The sequence below is a fragment of the Betta splendens genome, chromosome 15 (genome assembly GCF_900634795.4).
Source record: "Betta splendens chromosome 15, fBetSpl5.4, whole genome shotgun sequence".
Lineage (NCBI taxonomy): Eukaryota > Metazoa > Chordata > Actinopteri > Anabantiformes > Osphronemidae > Betta > Betta splendens.
Window position 1 is genome coordinate 10,656,962 of NC_040895.2, and position 15,392 is coordinate 10,672,353.

Below are 15,392 nucleotides of genomic sequence, written 5' to 3' on the forward strand. Positions count from 1 at the left end.
TAAAACATGAAACAATTCAATTACTCAGATTTCCTGTGCGGCAGCAAAGTGTTACATTAAACTGCAGCAGCCATTCCCCAGTCCATCACTGACCCACCACTAAACTGGTCATGCTCAGTGATTTTTACAGGCAGCGTAATGCTCAGCATGGCGCCTCCAGGCGCTTTCATGGCTGGAACGCTCCGGGTTTATTTGCTCTCACGTGTGAAGTCACTGGTTCTCTGGCGACTGTGACATAGGTCACAGCGGATGCTGCCGGATGGAAAGACGCACACCGGTTGCTTGTTTGGGCATCTCGCAGCGCGCCTCTGGTTCTTCTTAGCTAAAAGGAGCAGATACTGGTCTCAATGGTTGTCTGTCTATACGTGGCCCTCTCACAAGCAGGACAAGCAGTTCAGGATGTGGTTGTGCCACAGAAATGCGATGTTTAAATGTCAAAGGTACCAATGCTAAAGGTACCATGACAGACAACACAAAGTGAATATTTCTTAATGACTTCTCAAATGAGGTCTTTCTAATTTCACCAGAAATATTTTAAATCATGGTTAAATTAGGTAAATCTGATTAGTAATTTGAATTTTAGAGTGGGAGGGTCTCTGACTCACTCTACATGATCCAGCATCCCAGAAAGAGTGAGCCCTGTGTGCTACACCTCCATGCCGCTGTGAGTTAATGAGGACCAGAGCTTGGTTACAGTCCCTAATCAAAGCCAGCTTTGGAAACAGACCTTACGCTGGCTGCTCATTTCTCTTCCTCACCTCTGGTTATGTTGTCTTTCCTCAACATCATCCTCTCCTCTCCTCTTTCCTTACCTGTCACTGACTCGGCTTCCTGTTTTCTCCCTCTTCTGCCAACCTTTTTTTTGTGTTTTCTGTCCCACGTTCATTTGTCAAGCGCCTCTGATAGCAGGTCTACAGGAGGCCTCACATGGTCCATTAAGACTAGCAGATGAACGGAGGCAAATGACCCCAGGCACCAGCCACTATGCCAACACATGTCGCACACACACTGGGAATTATCCAGGAACAATCACAAACTCTGCCAAATGCAATATTTTATATTGAAAGTATTTACAAATACCTTTTACACATCCATGCCTCTGCGCACACGTGCCCATCACTGTGCATCCAGGCTAGTGCAAGTGGATGTGTGCACATAATCCCCATTCAAGTTCATTTATGCCTCCATGAACCCCCCATTTCCCGCCTGGGGAACTGCTTCAAAGGAGTCGTGGAAGACAAATAGCATGTAACAATATCTCGTATTTGTCCATGTGAGGGAGGACAAGATACTCTGTCTTTGCTCCTCTGTTGGTGTCGTTTCGTCCTTCTGATTAATAGAACTTTGATTGCAGCGTGAGACCTGGGTTCGAGCACAGAGCTGCCGCCTGCTTCTATTATCGCCTACCAAGGTACAAAGGACATACATAAAAGTGACAATCATGCCAGGCCATTCTAACGTCCTGATTGACAGATGTAGCTTTAACCCCTTCTTTAAATGCGCTTTAAGTGTTTTATGTAGTGACCTGAGCATGGAAAAGCAGTAAAGGGGCTGCAGCTGTGGGGTTAGGGCTCAGCAGAGGACTGAGAATAGAAAGACCAGGGGGTTGTTCCCGAATGGGGATATGAACTGGGAGAAAGTGCCACGATTCAACAATAGCTAATTAGACTGGGGAACCTGATACGTCCAGTGCATTTAGCAAATTCATAAACTAAACACTGAATTTGGTTTGGTGCTTGTTAAGGTTTTCCTGTTATTATTTTCAGTCTGGAAGTTTGGCTGAATTTTCAGCTCATGTAGTCGCAGTTGTTTTCATTTTTTGGGGAAAAAAAAAAAAACTTTCGTCAGTCGTCTCATTAGCGTTGATGGGTTCCTCATATAAATTCCGAGATGTAAATACATCTCTCTGGGAGCCTGAGGCCGAAGATCAGATGGGCTCCTACTGTTGGAGTAAAATGACAGCGCTGCTACATACTGTCATGCCCTGGGCCAGTGTATTGTGATGCATTATTATAATTATTGTCTTATGCATCACAATCTTTGTGCTTTGGGGGATTGGAGAACTGATGGCTCACGTGCTATAGAACTATTATGCTAAAAGAATGTTTTAGAACTTTGTTATTACTTAAAACTTGCGCTGAAGAACATCTTAAATGCAAAAAACAATCAGCATATGTGAATTTAGCTTTTCGAGCTAAACTAGGACACACAACAGGCCGATTCACGTCTGCGTCTCTGCTGCTTCTGGCATTTACTGTCTGTCTTTCATGAAACCCATAAACATCGCATGGCCACGTACCAAACTGATGACAGAGACAATCAGTGCACTTGTGCTGTTTGACACACATTAATGAATGAATAATGATAATAACAGCCTCCATGTGCCTTTCAACCTGCTGCCAAGATTTTTATCATATAAATGGATCAGGTTTAAGGCCTAGTCAAAAACATAAACTATGTGAGGATGCTTTGACTGTTGTAAGAGCCAAAGGGACTAAAGGCTGGAAAAAAGGAAAAGGTGGATAATGGAGAGACGGATTGTGTGTCCACGTCTTTGTCAACGATTAAACATGCGGTTGGGGCTAAAGCTCGAGGCATATTGTTTGCATTGTGGTTTTCAGTTTCAGTGACAAAATAAACTGCAGGAGTTTGGGCTTGTGAGAAATAGTGTGTTTGCATATGTGTATCTGTCTCTGTGTTTATGTACAGCTGCCACACAGTAACAACCACACAGACAAGCGCGTCTTTGTACCCAGCTCCAGGGTTCACTGACATCTTCTGTCCTAAACGAACAGAACGCAGCCGATGCACTGCGTGAATATTCTCCAGTCTTCATTTCAGTGGATTATATTTGAGTGACCCCTTAGAAAACCCGCCAGATGAATTTTTGGGAAAGAATCTGAATCATATACCACAAGTGCATTCCTTCGATTTACAAAAGAGCTGAACTGCATGACAGCAATATATCACAAACCTGACTGCAGAAAGCAGATTCAGCTGTGTTAACACGGACCTTAACGCGACTCAGGGTCGTTTCCCAGCTCCTCCCGGTCGACATCACACAGGCAGCTGAGGGGTTTTCCTTCCCGTGGCCGGACGACGCCAGGTGTCGGCCTCCAGAGATCCACCATGTACCTTACCCCTCGCGCCAGCTGTGGTTCCTGTGGACGCTCTAGCGCAACCTCACAGCTGGAACCGAAAAAAACTATCACATCTGATACTGGCTAAAATCTGGCTTCATGGTTTATTGTGAATTGAGGGATTTTCAGTGCCAGACCTTGCGAAACAGGTCTTTCTTTGTATTCAATTGATTTGTATTGCGGGGATTTATCCCATTATTAAACTGGGATCGTTCACTCTGTTTGTTTTTAATATGACATCCTTCTCCAGCATTTTTGCCTGCAGTGAAAACAGTCTTGAATCATGTGGTTGCTTGCAAGAAATTCAAAGGTTGATTAGACCATTTACGTGATGATAGAACTGTGACGCAAGCAGGATTTTGTGAGGTTCACTGACTTGACACTGATTATTTTATGTCTCATAAAATAAGACAAATAAGGCAGTGAATACAATTTGAAGGCAGTGCCAGGTAAAAGCTTTGGGGTCGTGTTATTTGACCCGCATGTTTCATTTTATACAAGCTGTTGTATTTGTAGGATTTTTAAACCTAGAGGTGATTATGAAGCTATTGTGCAAGTCATTGTTTCCTCTTTGATTCAACATCTATGGATAAAGACTTTGTAACGGGCCATTGAGGTGGTCCATATGGCCGCGAAGGCTCTGGGCCCGCGACTCTGTGGAGGACGCAGAGGAAACCAGACAAAGGCTCAGCCGGCAGGCCCTCAGCCTCTCAGAGCCTCAATGCAGCAGTGGCGGAAACCCCACTGGGACCAGTTGCCTGTATGTTCTCAAACCACAGTCTGATCTATGGAACCTGGCCAGTCCACAATAATACGCTCAGCCAGCCGTACTCCTGCACCCCCCGGCTCACGTGGTCTCTATTTAGAGATGAATAGCGGCTGCGGAATGTTTTACAATCGATTGGCATGTGACAGATCTGTGTTTCTTTCTAGTTCATCGTTGACAGCTCGCAGATTCATTTGGATATGGAGCAAAACTTTTTTTAATGTGTTCAAATGAAAAAAGATTTATGATGATGATTATGATGAGAGATTATGGAGGGAAGTGAGAACTCACCTACCTAAATGCACAGAACATAGATGATAATATAGAAATCTAACCATCATGTTGAAGTATTTATTGACTTCAAAAACGTGGCTGCACACGTGTATTTAACAAATTGCTACGTTTGGAAATACAGAAACCAAAACAAAGTTGACCAAAGTTCAAAGTTCCTCCGCTACACCTGCTCTGCCTCTGAAGCTGCAGAGGAATCCCTGACATGATTTACACCTGCAGTCCAAAAAGCATTTATCCTGTTCTCTGACAGCGCAGTGAAAAAAATACTCATGTTCTATGGAGAGCAAAGGAGGGACCCCTGCAGTGAGACCTCCCAAAAGAGACAGATGGCCTGCAGAGCACTACACAGCACCTCAGAATTACTCGACACGGGACAGGTGTGAGGAAAACGCATCAGCGGCAGCATATTGTGTGTGTTTATGGTGTGTGTGTGACCGCACCCCCCTCCACTCCAAGATATCATTCAAGCAAATGTATTTATTAAAGTGTGGCCTAAAGGAACCCCAAAGTCTGAGTGTGTCAACACTTTCACTTTCTCTTTTAGAGAAAATACTAATATGTATACGATTACCATTCCGGGCACCGAGAAACGAGCTGCGTGTTTTATTGTGGGAATGTTATCAGCTGCAAACTTGTTAATGCAAGAAAGAACAAAACAATTGAGAAAGACAATGTGCTGCCAAGTCCGCTTATGTAACCAGCCCACTGCAGTCCATTCACCTCAGCGAAGACAGCAAATCTCACTGACTGTGGCAGAAATGTCGAAACACTTGGATGTGCTTTCAGAGAACGGCCCCCATCGTGTGTGTGTGTGTGTGTGTGTGTGTGTGTGTGTGTGTGTGTGTGTGTGTGTGTGTGTGTGTGTGTGTGTGTGTGTGTGTGTGTGTGTGTGTGTGTGTGTGTGAAAGATAAATGACTTCCATTCGCCTTTGTACAGGCTTACACAAGTTTGGAAAAGGAATCAAAAAGTGAACGTGAAGTGTGGATTGAAGAGGCCGATGAGCTGTCGGGATCGGCGCACTTTGACCTGCAGCCCTCTGAAGTCACCTTTCACTGCAGGAGAAAACACTCGAGCGCTGTCGATCCCATCGTGAGCTCTCCTGTGTTTTCTTTCTCAGGTTGTCCCTCTCTCGCTCACACACACGCGCTTGAAGTCAAGCCTTTGTGGCCTGTGAGAGAAGTCAATATGTGTCCATTCAGCTGTCAGCCGATTGTGCCGTCTGTGCATCTTGTCCTGTCTGTCTGGTCTCCATGGTATCATTTATAATAACAGTTAGAGATGCGGAACACAGACGGGCTGCACCATATGGAGTCACATGCTGCAGACAGACAAAAAAGATGAAGACTCATTTGCACATTCGGAAGTTGGGAAACCGCTAAATATTTGATCCACGTAACAGATTGTTGTCCACATTAAAGATCTAAAATATAAAATTCTTACACTACCGTAAAAACTGGCTATACTGTGTTTGAACTATAACCTTTCCTCTTCCTCACTCATTTTCATGATAAAGTCTCCTGGCAGCGGGTGGTCCATTTTCCCATGGCCGTGTGATGACAGGATGTCTCCAACAAATGCAGAATTATAGAAAGTTAGGGAACAACCAGCCCATTATTCATTCTCCTTATGATTTAGGTATAAAGCAGCCAAACACATCCTCAGGCTGCGTACATATAACCTTTAGTGCCTGATTTGTGGTTTCATTATAGTTTGATGTAGGAATAAGCTCCCGGACACGCGCACACGCTTCTATAATGCTCACATAAGCACATGAACACTGGGGTGCTGTGGAAGATGAAAGCCAAATGTCTGGAGACTGACTTCACATCTGCATCCTGTTAAACACAACGGTAATGCGTCTGAATGCAACAGCGAGGACACACACACTGGCTAGAAACGCTCAACAGCCGGGGCGAACGCGGCTGTTTGAGGATTCAGTGTTACTCCTCCCAACAGCATAATCTGTGAAGTGTGTGTGAGTGTTTTCTCCATGGCTCTTGTCTATTTATTGGAGCCAGCGGTGAAACACAACACTTTACGCCCATGTCCGAGTCTCCAGTTACACTCTCAGCTTTTAATTAATTTGGGCCGGTGTCCCAGAGAAGACAAACCATGACAAAAAACAAACACATGCACAAAAAGGCCTGCTGTTTCCCCTTATAGCTCCAGAACTGTGTTAAGCAGGAAATGTACTGTACGCTGCGTTTCCCCACGGCGGAAATTTAATAGCAAATATTTCAAATAAATAAACTTACTCAGATTTTTTTTAATGTTTGGTCCTTGTGGAGAAACGAAAAACAGAAACACAAAATTAAAATAAAATCAATGAACATGTGACATTACAAGCAGCAGAGTGCATCACGAGGTTTAAGGTGAGAGGTTTCACACGTGTGTGTGTGCGTGTGGGTCGTGGTGGTTTGCTGCGCCCCTACTGATAACTGCTCAACGTGATGACCTGCCAATCTCAACTGAGAGGAAGAAGGATGCCAGAGCTTTTCTTCATACAAAATAAAAGTCATAGTTAATGTTGCAAAAAAAATCGCTAGGTACCTAAAGTCAAACTCTCTGTGTAGGAACTGTACATCTGTGGCTTATGGAATATAATTACTTTATATTTTTATACATATTTATGAACTTGTGGGTCACGATTGTGAATATGCTTTATTTTGTAACCTATGACCGGAAGTGATGTGCGTATCTGTCAAGCTTGACGCTGGTGCGTAATTTAACACCCCACCACGATCCCGTGTGTCACAGCTCCTCTGGACTTTACTCTGAGCAGCATCAAATCTCGGCGGCATTAAGTCAGAATGGATGTGAAGCTGTTGGCAGCCGTGACTGCGCTCATGGTGGTGATATATGCGCCTCCATCTCAAGGTATGAAGCCAAACTATTTTTTAGGTTTAATTTGTTTTTTTACTTAATTGTTTTACCTCCTCCCGTGCATTGTTTTTTCAACAGGCAAAGATAAGATGCATTGCGCGGTAGTTTATTTATTAGAGGATGTCTAATTATTATTTGGGTGTAAACCAGGATTTTGTCTCTGTGTTGTTGTTTTTTCATTGAAATGCATTTCAGTGCTTTACGTTTGCGTCTATAAGGGATTAGTACTTAACTCTTTTCAAAATCAGATACTGGCAACATAGTTTTTCATGTTTTAATTTGCAGGACACAATTTTGCTTTTAATGTTAGACAAAGATGTGAAAACGTTTCCCAGTTTATGCCAAACTTTCGTTTTTCAATATAAGTACAGACTCTGCTTAAATGGACCGTTTCCCTTATATTTCTTATATTAATATTTATTACTGTAATACCGTTTCCTTTTAATTTAGGTACAGAATGATTTTAATCCGACATATGTAAATCTGTTTGTTCTGAAGAGGTGAAAAACACTTTAATTGCCGTGCGTAACGCACCAACAGGCTGCACATGTGGTTCTTGCTGTGAGGAATTCTCCGTTGGAGAAACGCGTGTATTTGCTTTTCTCCGTGTTTTCCTTTAATTAAGCGCCAACGCGGCACTTATAAGAAAATGTCAGAGTTACTTCAGCCGATTTTATTCATCCAGCTTGGAGACGTTACATCCTTTATCATGGAAATATGTTGCGATCAGGTGTTAAAATAATTAGCATATACATTTATCTGTGGCTGATCTCCTCGCCATCTGTTTGTGTGACTCACCGTTTTCTCTTAGTGCTTTTGTAATCATTCGAGCGATGTTTTAAAATGTGGTTGAGACATGCAGCCGTACTCGTTTTTTTCTAAAATAAAGCACAAAAGACATTTATTTGTTCGCGCTCCTCAACCATTAAAAGCTTGCGCATTAAAACCTTAAGTCTGAAGTTGTAATGGCAAAACACGCACCTCTGTGATCAGCCGTTAGGACCACCCAGCGCACAGGATCACTGGATGATGATTAGTTTTATAGCGTGTGCACATGAAATGTCTCCTGTAGCATTACAGAAAAACACAGTTTATGAAGCTTAAATGATTGAAATTTGCTTTTCAAATCTGACTGCAGATCTGCAGCTGCTCTTCATCAATGTCATCTTCTCGAGGATGTTGTTATGTTTAGTTTTCCATTTTATTTTACTGCTCTTGTTGCATTCACTTTGCTGATACTTATCTGTTCTCTCTTCTTTCTCAGCAAAGCCTCTCAGTCTGGTGGAGAGATGCTACTGCCGCTCGACAGTCAACAACCTCTCACGGAACTACATTCGAGAGCTCAGGTTCATCCAAACACCTAACTGCCCCTTCCAAGTGATGTGAGTACTGTTGGGATGCTGGCACTCACTCAAACACGCAGACACACATGAAGTTGGACGTATTTCCTCCTTGTTGGACATTTCTCACCATCAATCTCCAGGAGGTGACGGGCTGGAGAAAAGAGTTGTGCATGCGTGTGTACACACACGCCCCTCTGTCAGTCCCCTTCACGCACATCCACAGATGGCACAGCGTCGTTACCACAGCCTTTCTGACATAGCCACAGGAAGTGCCCTCCCTGAGTGTGAATGAACATGAAAAGGAAGGAGAAGTTGGCCGCAGTTTGGTGTTTCCAGCAGGAAAAGCAATAATAGTGGATGTTGTGATTGGGTTTTTATCACAGCCTTTGGGTTCGTTCACCGTGGCGGCTCTCGTGGAGTGAATTTGCTGATGACAGTCAGGAACAAACAGTTAAATATGAAACGTGGGAAAATAAGTAGCACAAGTACAAAAGCGGGATCTGAAAGATGCATGATTTCTAACATACAGACATGTGAGCCACTGCTGACACGCTCTGTAAAGAACCACAGAGATTTGCTGAATTTAGAAAGATTCCTTAATTGCATAATTTACTGTAGATTATTTAGATAGGCCAATCAAGGGTTGCTCAGTAAACTTCAGTTTAGGGAAAAGGGCAAACTTGATTGATCTCACAGTGGGGAGATTCAACCGTTTAAGCAGCTCACAAAAACAGATGCAAAAGCAGTGGGGAAGTAGTAAATGTCAAAAGGTTTGTGCATGGATAAAAAAACACTTAACAAATCTACAATTTACACAACACAAGGTTGCATGGCTTTTAAAAAGTTCCTGAACGCAACATAAACCTGAGCCAGAGAGAGACCACGCTCTCCACATGTGCCAAACCGACAGGGCAGTGTTAATCCTGCATGTTTGATAACAAAGTGTTAACATACCAATTGCCACCGACTTTGCATATTTCACACTTCCCTGACTATCTAATGCATGGCTTGTATTTACTCCAGTCTGCCTCTTTTTTTTCTGACCAGTGCCAAGCTGAAGTCAAACAAAGAAGTGTGCCTGAACCCGGAGATCCGGTGGCTGCAGCAGTACCTGAAGAACGCCATCAAGAAGTAAGTGGAGGCCAGTGAGGCTGCTTCAGTTCTGTTGTTGTTAGTCCTTAACAGTTAGCTTGGAGTGTTTAAAGATCACTTCCACTCTATAGAAATTCAAAGTGCGCCCGGCAGAATGTAAACATGCACCTATCAGTGGACCATTGTGAGTGTAATAGCTTGTAATTGCCCAATTTATTTTGGAGCCCGAACCCAAGACATGTTGGTACTCGACCAAGTGGGAGGACAGACTGATTCCACATTCACAAAGACCGTGTGGGCTTGATGCGGGTTAATACACAAAACCGTGTTTAAACGGCTCCGACGGGTTCATCTTTGGACAACAGCGCTCATAAAAGACGCGCAAACAGGGCCGAGCCTCGGCGGCCGGATGTGACACGGCTGAGCTAAATACACAGCTCGGCTGATCACCCACGATCCTGCAGTCAGACAGTCTGACTCAGCCGTCACCGCGGAGCACCTGAGAGGTGGAGGTGCGAAGAGCCGCCTGCATAACAAAGCAGCCCACGTATAGAGTCGATGGCGGTCATTTACAATGGATCAGACCTAATGTGTTTCCAATTACACATTCAGACAATAGGGAGGAGGGGGCGACTTACTGGGCATGTGTGGAAGCGTCCGGTTGCTACCCGCGCAGCATGCTTCTCTTTAGGCGAATAAACAAAACCGTGATTGCCCCTTTTGTCACAGTGGAAGTGTGTCTCAACATCACAGCGCGCTCCAATGTCAATAACTCAGCTGCCCACCCATGTGTGAGCGTTTAGACCGGCGGCATGTGCACATGAGACTGCAGGCGAGTGTTTAGATCTGTGATTGTGCTAAGGTCGCTCTTGCTGCAAGGTTTCCACAAACCGCGGCTGAATCAGGCCACAACAAACGAGGGAGGAACCAAACAGGGATGATTACACAACTAGAAGTCGATGCTGAATAAAATCAACTTTAATAGTCTATAAATATTGAGATCTCAATTACAGGTGGTAAAATATTTTTGGCTTCATAAAGTTAAAGTAGCTGATTTTATTTGATACTGTTGGAATTGAATAATCTGAATTCTGGCACTTTCTCTCTGCATGTCTGGCAGCCAGAGGAGCTGAACGCTGTTTATAGATTCAGGTTAACGGCCAAGGATTCGTCCTGTTTGGGCGTGATGCACTTTTTTATTATTTTTTTATTTCTGTCACAGTTTGCATTTTGTTCTCACACTTCCCTTTCCCTTTGCAGAATGAAGCAGGCTAAACTGGGAAACGGAAACTGAGGAGTCCACAGACATCCTCTTCATCCACCACCAAGGGTTTTTGGACCATCATCATTGTCATCGTCGTCACATAACATGCGAAATGAGACCATGTGGTATGTTATACAGCACTTACTGGGGCTGCTGGTGAACCAACCTCCAACTCTTTACCATGAACACCCACCAGCCCTGTCGCCGTCACCACCCCTGCCACTCTCATCCCTCTTAGCCATCATAGGTGTTACTAGCGTAAAGTGCAATTATATCCTGACATGTATGTTTTTCTAACTATATTGTATATACATTTTTGTTAATGGCCTTCAACAGTAAAGAGCTATTTTTGGAGATTTTCTTCCTCCCCTGGCCTCTTTGTCGTTTAGAAATGATCAGCCGTAGGGTCAAAGTGTTCAAGGGCTGTATGGGTTAGTGGAGGCGTCTTCTCCATGATAAACATGGGCCTGGAGTCTCCATGCTCCGCTGAGCCAGGACCAAACATCAGCTCTGGCTTTTCTTACTGTCTCTGGGTTTAAATTGTACAAAGTGATGGGGAGTTGCTGTCCAACTTGCATTTCATGTTTCAACTTAATTGGCTCGGGAGGGATTTCAGTGTGCCGCCCCAGACTGAATATGAGATGGATGAAAGATTCCCGTAAAATGGCAATAATCATGATTTTCTGATGAAAAGTAAGATTCCACCGACGCTTGGAACATTTCCTGAGCCGCCCCGTGGCTGTGTTGCTCAACATGAATGATGCTTCTTTAGTTTTTTTTTTTGTTTTGTTCATTGTTGAGGACTAGCTGAACATCTGCGTCTCAACAATTTTAACCGAGCAACCAGTAAGTCAGTATTTACTGGCATCATAAAGCTGTGTGATTAAAACAAGTCAGGGTCAGTCATTAATGTTGGCTGGACGCTGCTGTGAACAGACGTTTCTGGGAAGGGAACAAACAATTCATGCAACAGTTACCACGTTATGTTATAAAGAATTACTGACCACAGAGATGTACATAGATGTGACTACCTAAGTGTCATGATAGCAAAGCACTTTATGTCTGATATATTCAAGTCAAACTCACTAATCCTGATCCTTCATTTCCCGCTTTAGTCCTTATGTTTTGTTTATCATGCTTTTTACTTCTGTTCTTTCTGATCCACAAATGTTTACTTGCATCTAACTGTTAAAACATTTACTCATCACTTTGTCATATGTAAAATTAATATTATACAAATGTTTTATTTTTGTACCCTTTTATGCATTTATATATTAAATACAAACATTTCAATGAAAAACCTGTACTCTCACAACTGAGCCAATACAGCAAAGCATCATGGGAATGCTTTATCCTTCCTATATGTCACGTCATTTCATCATTAATACAAACACACAGGTCAGTAGTAGTGTATTTCTATATCCAGTTTAGAGAAAGTGCTTCCAGAGCCTAGTCACAGCTGGTGTAATCTTACTGTAACAGTGGGTCAGAGGCTCGGTTTGAGGCTTTGATGTAGGAACATGTGCTTAGCTTCACTCACAAGGGCAAATGAAAGGCAAGGACAATAATCCTGCCTGTGATTTAACTATTAACTCAACAAGCGACCATTAGGGGAACATTAGTGCTTAAAGGGATGAACTTTTCACTTCCCTCTAAGGGCATTACACACAGAGGAGCACAGTAGTACATGTGATGAGAGCGGTCCACTGATTGAAGCGTCGGGGGGAGATAGACGGGCCGTGGGTCGTGGTTCCCGGCCCATTTGAAGTCAGGGCTAAGAATGATAGCAGCAGTACATCTGAGGAAGACAAAGCTGTTGGTTTAAGCCTACAGGTATCAACAAGCAAGGTTCTCTCTGCTAATGTGAAAATGAGGCAGCTTTTTTTTTTATAATGTCAAACAAATAAATCATCCTTCAGAGCTGAGTGTTTGTTCTCACAGTAAATCATTTATAAATCATTTGTTCACTGAGAATATTGCTATTAAACTTTTTAAGACACGTCATTTGTCTTCTATTATCTACAGCATTATCTACAGCATTATCACATGTCCGCGTTAAGGTTTGCACAGGAGCGTGTATAAATATGATGTTTGCTAATGAAAAGCAGCTGTTTGCATCAGTTCATCAGCTCATTTGTGTTGTTGGGATCACTGCCAGCACCCACCATTTAAACTATGCAGGTGGTGTGGCTGGTGCCACAAAGCCTGAGGTGCATTTATATTTTATGTGCTTATTAAATATACATGTACATGGACCGTGAGGAAAAAAATGACAAAAAAAATTCCATATTGCTCGTAAAACTAGGGCCTTCGTATAAAATGTGTAATAGTCTGAGAAACAAAAACAACAAAAAAGTCTCCATGAAGAAGAACAACTACGTGATTAGGTGGATTATTGGCAGATTTAATGACGGATCTTCCTCACTGCCTTGTTGGGACCTGAGTACCAGGTCACTAATCCTGAATAAGCAGAGCTGCTCATCCCACACATTGTGTCATCACACTCAGCAAACGTCACACATAAACACAGATCTAGTCAGCGCTGCTCTGGAAATTACGAAATGTGCAAAAGAGAATGTTTCTCTGGAAGAACGAAGCTTAAGAGTGAATACAAATGTGTTGTAAGACCAGGTTTTTATTATACTGTGAAAGACTCAGAAGGATTGTTGACAACAAAGGAACCAGAAGTCTGTTCTACAGCATATGTGCTGTACGAGACAGGACGAGACATATGAAAGTCATACTCAGCACTGGCTTCAAAACTGGGGTTTAGAGTGCAGCCAATATCAGAATATCAGACAACAATCTGACACCTTGACAGATGAATAAAGATTATTCATGTGAAATGAAAGGAATGACACACAAACGGGACAAAGGGGGCAGCAGAAAGGCGTGCGTTCCATTAACTTCCTGTTCCCTCCATCTTTGGTGGTGAGGGCTGCCAGATGTGCAGCCAGTCAAAATCCACGTTGTGCTTCTTCATCACGAAAAGCTGAGCAAGAAAATACAGAAATGTGAGCGTGTGTGTTTGTGTGAGAGCGAGAGAGGGGTCAAAGAAAACCAGAACAAGAAGGTCCCAGTGGATCCCAGTCCCCTCACTGTGTCCAGTAAGAAAGCTATCTATGGTCTGGTTGGATGTCTCTGGGTGTGTACGTGTGTCCTGGTGAGCGTGCAGATCTATGCATGTGTGATATCACCTCCTCACGCTCCTCCAAGTCTATTAACTGCGCTTTATATTTGTGTGTCGCCTCCAGCCAAGCTGGCAGAACAACACGGCTTGGGTTCCCACAGTTCGCCAGGACTGTAAGAATGTCAAGGAATCGTGAAAAGCATCCCACCGAGCTCATTAGGTGGTCGAAGCGCTGCCTCTCCCTTCGTACTGAGGTTGAACTATGGAACAGTGAAGCAACAGTCTCTTGGAGGGGAAGGAAACCGATCAGTGAGCTGGTTGGATGAGATCTGGTGGGATCTCACAGAGCTGCTCTCTGGTGTCCATACCTTCCTGCCAGTGTCAATGGCAATGTCAGTGAGCTACCAAAATGATGAATGTGCATCGGTCCACTCAGCATCTGAACATATGTCCGACGGAGCTTTCATCTGCAGTTTCACAAGCACAGATTAGCATTTCTCATTTCTCATCGAGGAATTCATCCGGCGCTCCCAGAAAAAAACAGACACGTTCCTCAGCAACACTTGAACTCTCTGAGCGATGGATAAATGCGTCTGGATTGTGTTCACTCACAGCGTCTGCTCTCTCTCAAGCAGAGCTCCCCTCCGGCTTCCCGCCTCTGTTGTTATTTACCCCCCTGTCCCAGACCAGGCCACCACCCGGGGCATCGGGGCCACCACAATCATGGTCGCCAAGGGGAACATTAGCAGAGTCATAGCTGTCCTTAAACCACATGACCCGTGGCACATTTCCACTAGTGCACACTCATACTGAGAAAAATCTGAAGTAATGATTTGTAAATGACCTGCTGATTGTGCAGAGGGGAGCTGAGCGCTGTTAATTGCCTTAACACCGCCAGTGACCCACGAGGACATTAATCACAATTATGACAAAATTACTCAGGCAAATGTTTCAGAGGAGTTCGTTAGTGCGGCGGATGTCGAAAGTGAAAGTGTGTAATAACTGGCATGTGTGTGTCTGTTAGCGGGTGAATGGGAGGCTAATAGAGGGGCCCCGATGAGCATTTAAAATAGCCCTCCTGCAGCCTCTTTACCTTTCATGTGCTAATATTGCCAAGGTTATGAGTCCCTACGCCATCCGTGTCCACACAGATGTTTGAATGAGACACAGACGCGCACACACACACACACACACACACACACACACACACACACACACACACACACACACACACACACACACACACACACGAGGCGAAAACACCAGCCGCGAAGCAGATCCCTTCAAGCCCAGCAGAAACGCAGCGAAGTGTGTTTGGAGGGGCCGCACAAAGGAGCCGCACATTCAAGGGGTCCGTGGGAGGCCTGGGTCCGCGGGGCCCAGAGGAGAGCCAGGACCCGGCACCTTTAGACCTCAGCCACACGGTACTTACTGTGCCTCCTTCAGCTTCATTCCTTTCAGGATTATCAGCCACATCCC

The 15,392-nt window shown here is 44.0% G+C and overlaps 1 protein-coding gene across 1 annotated transcript; it reads left to right on the forward strand.

Moving 5' to 3' along the window:
- The first annotated feature begins 6,919 nt into the window (after window positions 1-6,919).
- cxcl12a (chemokine (C-X-C motif) ligand 12a (stromal cell-derived factor 1)) lies at window positions 6,920-12,782 on the forward strand. The gene is made up of 4 exons (XM_029126929.2): window positions 6,920-7,078; window positions 8,349-8,466; window positions 9,475-9,558; window positions 10,780-12,782. Exons 1-4 carry the CDS (start codon window positions 7,012-7,014, stop codon window positions 10,811-10,813), a joined length of 303 nt encoding a protein of 100 aa, XP_028982762.1. The 5' UTR covers window positions 6,920-7,011; the 3' UTR covers window positions 10,814-12,782.
- The last annotated feature ends 2,610 nt before the right edge of the window (window positions 12,783-15,392 follow it).

What these genes read in the sequence shown, in the direction of transcription:
- cxcl12a (XM_029126929.2), top strand. Translation starts at nt 7,012, where the DNA reads ATGGATGTGAAGCTGTTGGCAGCCGTGACTGCGCTCATGGTGGTGATA. An exon ending in AACTGCCCCTTCCAAGTGAT is followed by an intron (nt 8,467 to 9,474) that starts GTGAGTACTGTT and finishes TTTTCTGACCAG; the next exon opens with TGCCAAGCTGAAGTCAAACA. An exon ending in CTGAAGAACGCCATCAAGAA is followed by an intron (nt 9,559 to 10,779) that starts GTAAGTGGAGGC and finishes TTCCCTTTGCAG; the next exon opens with AATGAAGCAGGCTAAACTGG.